The following is an 8,966-nucleotide window of genomic DNA, read 5'->3' as shown; positions in this document are numbered from 1 at the left end:
TATTGACATTTTAAGGAGAAATTAATTCCTGGTCACAGGGCTCGACAGAAATGGTAGCCAACTGGCCACAGACTATTAGAAATTCAGTTTTGCCTTGTGGTTTTTAGATTTCCACTAGCCAGTTTGGCTAGTAAACAAACTGAAATTGTTGTAACATCTGAGTTGTCACCAGCCACCAGGCAAGTACGTTGAAAAGTTAGTGTCAAGTCCTGGGCCACCAATGGGAGTGAAGAGTTTAATGCTATACAAATTGGATATTCTCTGTGAAATATAGCTTTTTTAGTGCAATATCCATTAATTTTTTTATATCCTTCTTTCTTAGGTTTATTTGAAAAGCCATTATGGATGGTGCAGGGGATGCTGCATCCACCCCTCCCCCGCCTGACCCAGCCCCAAACCCTCCTCCCCCAGCAGAGACTCCACAGCCAGTTGAGAGAGCAGTCACCCCAGAACCTCCTCGTGAGACAGAACAGGCTCAATCAAAGGTTCAGCAGCCATCTAAATTGAAGGATGAGAAGCCAGAGGACTCCAAAGCACCACTGGGTGGAGGTCAAGAGAGGTAAGGAGTGATAAAAAGTTAAAAGAAATAGTTAAGGATCAGGTTGATATTACAGAGGAGCTCTTTTAGCTTAAACCTCTCAGTGAGAGAGAAAATTGTTATGGTTAAGACACACTGTACCCTGCAGAGAGGTGCTTGTTATTAGCTTTGGCATGTTTGTTTCTTCATTTGTCTAAGAGGAGGAGGTCCAGCTGAGCTACATGAGCCAGCAAGAGGTCTATCTGCAAGGGGTCAAGTATTGAGCATTTTTATTCCCAGACCCGAGTCCAGCAAACCTATCCCCAACTCATCTTGAATTTTGCTGCAGGTGGAGAAATGCCTGCATGTCTTGCACTGCTAATATTATGGGTAGACTGATTGGGTTTGAAGATCTTAAGTGAAGTAGCCAATTTCACCCTTAAGTCTTATTTTCAAGGTGCACTTTGATAAGAATCGACTATAATACTCATTAACATTTAATGACTTTGTCTTGAAATTATTTATCCAAAAAAAGGGTGTCTGAAAAACCATCTGGCACTGAGGATTTACTAGCAAAAAGTGAAGCAAGGAAGAAACTACCTGATAAAAATCTTGATTTTCAGGTTCGTAAATTATTAGTTCAATGTTTGGTCAATAGAACATGTTTACATGCATGGTGCTAATTGAAGCGGTTCATATCAACTAGGAAACAAATTTGTTAGTCCAGGAAAGGTACCAAAGAAAGTGAAAGAGCTTTATATCATTACTCAATGCAAATGATCCAACGGTTGGAAACTTTAAACATTTTTTATAAAGCAACAAGAAACCTGGCTCAGACAGTTGCTTTAGTTTTCCTTTCCTTTGTTTAGTGATTCAGTTAATTACTCTAAATAGCTTGTGGCACCCTCTCAAACATTCAGATGCAAGATTTAAAGCAATCAGAACTTGGTCACCAGTGCATGTCCTTGCACTTCTGGCAGAAATCTACTTGTTACATTGAGTTCAAAAGTGGGTTGGGGCAATGGTTTAGTGCTCTGTACTGCAGGTGGAGAGTTCCTCAGGTTTGAGACCAATGGCCTGGTCAATGTGTTATGTTCTTGTGCAAAACATTTGACTCTTTTTGCCCTGAAATATGAATGGGTTTTGGCAAATTGTCAAGGAAACCAGATGAAAAGCTGAAGGGTAACCTTAGGACGGACTGACTTCCCTTCCAGGGTGTGGGGGTAAAAAAGTTAATTTCATGTTATGAAAATCAGTATAAGCTCTCACTGGATCATGGGCCATTTGGCTAGAGTACAGATCACTTAACCTTCCCTGTCAATGGTTGTTGTGCTTATTTTGGTTTTGTTTTAACAATACTCAATAAAAAAGGGTTCTGTTGTTTGGAACCTCACATATTGACTATCATTATGCATTGCAGTTTTAAATCAAAAAGGCCTTGTCTGCGCTTTATGTCATTTAAATGCTTATTTTTCACTTTTTCAGGTGAGGGTGAGGATTATCGAGGGTCGTCAGCTGGCAGGAGCTAATATCAGCCCTGTGGTCCGTGTGACAATGGACAATCAGTCACGGCAAACTAAAGTCATCAAATCAACCAACAAGCCATTTTATGATGAGGTTTGAAAAACAGGAATGGAATTGCAAGAAACATGTATTAAATTTCCTTAATTGTTTTACACTTTAACATCATGCAGTGTAAATATTCAACATAGTAGCTGATATCTACACATTTCGTATAATACTAACAAGGTGAAGATTGTTAAGAGCTCCTTTAGTTGGCAATAATTTCCTTTATCGATTCCCTTGACCTTAACGTTCGATTCAGCAGTGTGATGCTGTGAGGGAAAAAAATTTAGCTGCTTCACCCTGGAAGGGGTTACAAAAAAAGTATAAACTTTTTTTCTGCTTAATCAGAGGGCCTGATTTCTAGACAAATTCTGCTTTAATTTATAAGTATACCTTAATGACATATTGAACTAAACTTACTATATAGTAGTTACTATGTTGTTTAATCTTAACAGGTGTTTTTCTTCAATTTCAATGTTACACCACACAAACTGTTTGATGCTCAAGCTCTGTTTGAGGTACAGTGTATGATGTGAAAGAATTTATGACAGCCGATGGATAAGATATGTGTATTGGTGATAGAATTATAGTTACCTAACCCCCACCGCCACTCAAAAATGCTTTTCAGGGCCAATCTGGAAAAGGATAAAGGAACAGATGTTTCAAATATGCTTATTAGAAAAATTAAAATTTAAAATCTGTGAAAAAGGTTAAAAACTGAAAAAAAAAATTGTTTACTTTGAGAGTGTTAAGTCTGTACTCAAGCTAAGTGGCCCACCCAGGTAGAGGTTATCCTGGTTTCCTTGGTCTGAAGTGACATAAGAATATCACTGCATGCTCTCCTGTAGATGGGGTTTAACCTACCAGCCTTTCTTCAGGTTTTTTTCTGACAGTACCCATAGGTGGAGAAAGGCACTGTGAGTGTAAAGAGCCCTGACCCATACTGTAATAAATCAATAATCTTACTTAGCTCTGAAGTGTGCTGAACATTTGGTCTTTTAGGTATTTAATTCCAAGAAATTAAGAGCAAATGCAATGGTTGGAAGTTTTCAGGTGAGATTTGCTAAATAATGCACCAATCAATTTAAGTTTCAGAATACCTCCCCTCATTTGCGGCAACTTCCCCGGGCATTTGAAGATCAGATTTTTCAAATTCCCATTACACAAGAAACAATTGTGCTGTGCTTGATGGTCAAATTTTTTGGTAAAAGGCAAATAAGTGACCATGACTCATTTAATTATATACACATTGACTTAGCTTTAAAACACATCAAATGTGAGGTAGTGTGTTACCATATTGATGAACAGCCAATTTTTGTTTTTGGAATGATCCTTTTTTCATAGCTAGTGTATCATGGTCTTGAGGATGTAATCAGCTGTTTGTGATTTTTTTTATGCTCCAAATTATTGATGATAAAGCTCTTTTAAGAACTTAAAAGTTCTTTAAAGGGAATGTTGATGCAGTGTACCTGTTTTTGTGTTTCATGTTAGTCTTAGATCTGGCTACTTTGTTTCTCTTGCAGTGTGATGTGGGATTCTTCTATGATGAACCTTGTAAGATGATGAAAATTAACATTACTATGAAAAATTTATCTGCATTTTAGTTGTGTGCCTAAGATTTTCTTAATGTGGGGTACTTGTAACTTTACTGGAAAGATCTTCCAAAAATTTTCAAAGTCAATTAAATGCCATGTAATAGTATCCATTTCTAAAAAACCTCAAATATGTGATAGTGTAGTTTGATCATACTTACATACACATACATAAATACATAGGTTAATTGACCACTCCCCATAGGGGCTTTTCAGGGCCAATGCCGAGCAACACCCACCCATCCCACCCAGGGGAGGACATCCACCACACAGTAATCTAGTGCATGGGAAATTAACGTCTCCTACCCCTAACCCTGCAGGAGACGGGGCATACGGTTTATTCATCCTTATCCAAGAAGACTAGAATATCTATCTATTTCTTGATAGAAAGTTAGCAAATTCTCCTCACTTATTTTAAGACCGTGAGTATTGGTCCGGCCAGCCAGGGCTCGAACCCTCGACCTCCTGCACAACACAATTCGGCGTTCTAACCAATTAAGCTAACCGGGAGGCGGTCGAGCTAACTGGGAGGTTGATCATCTGGGTAAGGGTAGTCCTGAGAAGGACTCAATCGTGCAGTAATTAAGTAACTGATGTGTGGTCAACGGCCTGACTGGAAGTCATCGTCAGAGTCAAGTGAAGAGTTGTTGTCAGTCCAGTATACCAAATCTGGTTCATGTAAATTGATTAGTTTAGTTTAGCTGTGTTTTTGGCATTGGTTGGTCGTGACTGGGTCATTTGTAGTGCAATTAAATATCATAAATAAGTCAATGGTATGGTGCCAGTAATAGTTGACACCTGTTGAAAGGAGTCAGTTCTAAGTCACTGAGTGAATGTTTAAAGTTGTGACATTTGGTTTAGAGTCAGCTTTAGCTGTGTTTTTTTTTGTATAGCTCATTCTGTTCTAAGGAAGTGGATACTGTTATCAGACCCAGAAGACAAAATGGCAGGAGCAAAAGTAAGAAGCAAATCATGTATTTTCAATTGGTAACCTAGCTAATTAAAAACTCCACTGTTTTCTGATTATCAAAAAATTAAACCTGTATGGAAAATTTCAAACCAAGGAAAAAGTTAAATTATGCCAAATCATATTGTTTATTAAGTTTACTGTGATGATGATGCATAAAAGTTTTCTTTTCTGCCCTTTTTAATCCCTCTTCTCAGGGCTACTTGAAAGTTACAGTTATGGTTCTAGGACCTGGTGATGAAGCCCCAGTAAGTGAGAAATTTCATTTTTCATTTCAAGCTTAATCTCAGGGGTGTTTAGTGATACAGTTTGGCTGGGTGCCACAGCCAGCTAACAAATTGATGCTTGCATGATCTGGGCATTCTGGAGTTTTGAGACCAGAGCTTTTGAACATTCCTTTAAGAGTGCTACTTTGTATCTGATATGATGTACTATCTTTGTGCAGGTGGTGACAATAACAGAGGATCAAGATGACCTTGATGATATTGAAGAGTAAGTAATTCTAAAAAGAGTTTGGTTTATTCAATGTTTTCTTTGTTTGTGTTCTTTTTTTTCAGAGTCCTGCATATTTGAAATTTGCAGCATTTGGCATGTGAAATGCATTTTTATCACAATTGGCAGGAATGTCTCAATTTGAATGGCCAATTTGTCATCGTAAATTAGAGTTACAGACAAAGCTGCTCACATCAACATGTCCCACATTTAATTTATGGTCACCACTTGAAAGAATTGTTTTGTTTGATGTTGATATTGTGCTGTGCCGAGCGAGTCCACAACATGTTGACCACTGTGATGATAAATATCATTGTCAATAAGAGTACAGACCATGCTAAAACACTGTTGATTTGTTAGGCTTATATATGTGTACCTGTAATCTTCAAGTTAATTGAATCTAAATTAGACTTTTTGAGTGTATTAGCCATTGTGTTTTTGTTATCATGTTGTTCTGTTTAAGTTGAGTTTTCCATGCATGCAACTAAGGGAAGTTTTCTTTCAATTTGCACTCTGAGTTGATAAACTGTTTGCTTTGTGTTTTGTTTATTTACAGTAACTTGATCCAACCTCCAGGCATGATGCTTAGACCAGCAGTTTTCTCCCTGAGAGTCTTTAGAGCTGAGGATATTCCACAGAGTAATATTTCATTTTTACTAGTAAATAGTTTTGAGGGATCTATGTGGCTCCACCTTAATTATGCTGGGAGTAATTTAATGCTCCTGAAAAGATGAAAGTAACAACTGATTTCTCAGTATTTCAGTTGGTACAGCATAAAATGGGAAATTCAGAACTCAGGCGTATCTGTGTCCCAAATGTAGGAATGAATACTGTTGAGCATCTTTTTCTAGTTCTTAACTTTTTACCTCTTAAAGTTCTTGAAGTTCAATTTTCTTTTGTCTGAATTAAATCGGTGTATATTTTAAAAGTTCAGGGCTGTGCAATTTCTATAAGCATTTGAGACATGTGGACATGCATGCCATAAAAATATTAAAATTAATCTTCATGGACTTTTTATTTAGTTATCTTTGTGTTCTCATACATGTGTATCTTTGCAGTGGACTCCGCAGTTAGTGAGACAATTAAAAAAACCTTAGTTGGTGGTGAGATGAAAGAGTTGGTTGACCCATACTTGATATTCTCATTTGCTGGCAAAGAAGTAAGTCCTTTGTGTTTTTTACCTATTTGATTTCTATTTTCCCTTTGTTTGAAATCAAACCGATCTGAAACATTCTGCACCACAATGAGCCACAGTGTATACATGTACATGTAGGTGCTGATATACCCACACGTCAACTGTTCACTTGTTATCATGAAACATAGAGAACAAATAGAAATTGTCATTACCATTATTGATTTTTAGCCAGAGGCAGCTCTTTGTGAACTGTAAGTTTTAAAATGAAACACCTTAAAATGCAATGGCCCATTTCTCAATTACCTTTAGCCTCTTTTTAAAGCGAGTCTTAATCGTTGGTGCTCTTCCTTTCATATGATGATAAGTTTTCATTCACATGCAAATTAAACTCATTTTTACAAGAATGGTTGAGTGCCAGGCCTCATTTTGAAAAAGAGGCCAGAGGTAATTTGGAAATGGCTTGTTATAGTTCTTCTGGTAAACACAGATGTCTCGTAGTTGCTGGATGTAATGTAAGTTGCAAAATGTTAGAATTCCCTGGAAGGTTACTGAACTAAGATCAATAAGTATTATTGAGATTTGGGGTCAAAATGGCTGGATTTTGGCCAATTTCCTGCTTCTCTATGAACCAAGATGAACTTGAGGTTCATAAAAATTTAAAAAAAGAAAGGTGCTATTTTTTGCCATCGTGATAGAACAAGCTTGTTAATTAAAATATTTATCATATAGCAAAAATTTTTTGCCTCAATTTGGTTAGTCTCAGTTGAATTAATTAGAAAGCTGTACAATGCTGCACATTTTTTCTTGCTCGGAATTAAAGCTGGCAATCCAACTCTCATCCTGCCTGCTCCAACAGCCTATCAGAACATATAGGATATGCTTCTTGCCAGCTCTTGATAATTAGTGATCTTCTTTTTCAGGCAAGAACAGATGTACACAAAAACTGTGATCACCCTGAATTCAAACAAGGGCTACATGTTCCATTTCAGGTACAAATTGTTTTTGCTTTGGCTGTGATAGGCTACACAAAAATTGAAACCTTGTTGGTGTCTTTAACCCTCTTTCTCCTAGGAGTGGCCAAAATGAAATTTCTCCTAACAGTATCAGGGCCCAGTTATTTAAAGGTCAAGCTTGCAATTAACGTGTGCCATCCAAACAGGGTACCCTGCCACTGAGCTGTAGAGGAATTATTGAAGAGCTTGGCAATAAACTTGTCTATACAGTGCTGTCTGTAGTACTATGTAGGACATTTGTCTTGTTTGAACTTAGTTTTGGCCTTGTTCACCAATGAGTTCTGTTGTGGTATCGAGTCAGGATGAATGAGGTTAACGAGATTCAAAGTCATAGACGCAACAACATTTTTAATCCAGCAAACAAGTGTACATGCCGGAATCCGATGCGCACATGCGCAGGTGCAAAACCACATGTAAACTATGACAAGTTCTCTTAGGCTAAATGGTGGAGAATCGGACTGCGAAATCTCAGGTTCTCTGCAGGCTTTAATCTTTGGGAGGGTAGGGAGAGACCATGTTTTTTCCCACCCTTGTGACAAATGATTAAATTTCTTTATTTGCTGAACATGGTTAAAACTTACAATGTTTTTCATTAATCTCTTGTGGTTACGTCAAAAAGTAACAAACCTCAGTGGAACCTTTTTCAATCTTCTACACTTTGATAATAAATTGTAGTGTTATATGGTTAGTTTAGGAGGAGTCACCTTTGGCCATGGTCCAAATACAAGGTGCTGGTATATGTATGCCACACAGATGAAATCTAAGTAAGCCCCTTTTTTTGTTTAAGTTCCCTACCATGGCAGAAAAGTTAAAGTTGCAGTTATGGGACTGGTATGTAAACTTTTTTTATTTTTTAAAGGATGGTTATACTGTTGTTACTTTATTATACCTTTTTGTTGTTGATTTTGAAATTGAATTAGTTTTATTAGTCTTTTCAAAACAAATTTGATTGGTATATAGATGTGAATAACATTCCAAGTAACCATCAAATTTACTCCTAGAAAAGTATGTTTTGCTGCATACAGTATGATTGTCAAACACACTCCATGTTGGATATAAACTAAACTTTAATGCAAATCACATGATACAACGTAGGCCTGCAATGCGTGAGGGGGAATGGATACTACACATACATGTGATAGAAAAATTTATCATTATTTACCAATTTTTTTGACCTTGTTAGCAATATTTAAAATTCTTTGGCAATGGGAGTCATCTCTTCTAGGAAGGGTATCTGGATGATTGTAGAAAATGTCATCTCTGATGACCAGGGTTTAGCTAAAATTTTAGACTGTTAAAAATTGCAACAACTGTTCTAATTAATTTGAATTTTTGGTATACAGCATGATAAAGGACAGGCTCTCTTTAGCTCAAAAATAAAGCATTTGACCACAGAATCAGCAACTTTGAGGTTCCAATCCTCAAAGAGCACTCAAAATTTTGCTTTGCCAGGTGCCCACATCAAAGTTCCTTTTTGAACATAATGCTTATAAAATTAATTCACATATTTTGTTTGCTAGGGACAAACTAAGTGGTGATGACTGCATTGGTACCTATTACCTTCCAATGTCTGAAATATCTGGACAAGGAGAAGAAGGTTGGTTAATGGACAAGACCATGCCAATACTGCTTATAGTATTTAAGTACTAGTGTTAGTGTTTAAAATGAATTTCTGGTCAAACTG

General features: G+C 37.0%; 1 protein-coding gene across 3 annotated transcripts in view; it reads left to right on the top strand.

Annotated features, from left to right (window-relative positions):
- Window positions 1–8,966, top strand: part of LOC111331986 (myoferlin) — a 58,344-nt gene that overhangs the window by 7,296 nt on the left and 42,082 nt on the right. For all 3 annotated transcript variants that reach the window (XR_015999135.1, XM_088754634.1, XM_088754677.1), the window contains exons 2-15: window positions 323–559; window positions 1,053–1,140; window positions 2,003–2,134; window positions 2,539–2,601; window positions 3,086–3,136; window positions 3,607–3,637; window positions 4,569–4,633; window positions 4,840–4,890; window positions 5,088–5,134; window positions 5,691–5,773; window positions 6,193–6,293; window positions 7,190–7,258; window positions 8,070–8,113; window positions 8,803–8,879. Coding sequence is in view for 2 of the 3 variants with exons in the window: in XM_088754634.1 (XP_088610760.1) it covers window positions 342–559; window positions 1,053–1,140; window positions 2,003–2,134; window positions 2,539–2,601; window positions 3,086–3,136; window positions 3,607–3,637; window positions 4,569–4,633; window positions 4,840–4,890; window positions 5,088–5,134; window positions 5,691–5,773; window positions 6,193–6,293; window positions 7,190–7,258; window positions 8,070–8,113; window positions 8,803–8,879 (1,120 nt within the window). In the remaining variant the exon portion in view is untranslated. The remainder of the gene's footprint in view (window positions 1–322; window positions 560–1,052; window positions 1,141–2,002; window positions 2,135–2,538; window positions 2,602–3,085; window positions 3,137–3,606; window positions 3,638–4,568; window positions 4,634–4,839; window positions 4,891–5,087; window positions 5,135–5,690; window positions 5,774–6,192; window positions 6,294–7,189; window positions 7,259–8,069; window positions 8,114–8,802; window positions 8,880–8,966) is intronic.

This window comes from Stylophora pistillata, chromosome 1, assembly GCF_964205215.1.
Source record: "Stylophora pistillata chromosome 1, jaStyPist1.2, whole genome shotgun sequence".
Lineage (NCBI taxonomy): Eukaryota > Metazoa > Cnidaria > Anthozoa > Scleractinia > Pocilloporidae > Stylophora > Stylophora pistillata.
The sequence above is the reverse complement of the archived record's forward strand: the minus strand, read 5'-3'. Positions and strand labels throughout refer to the sequence as shown.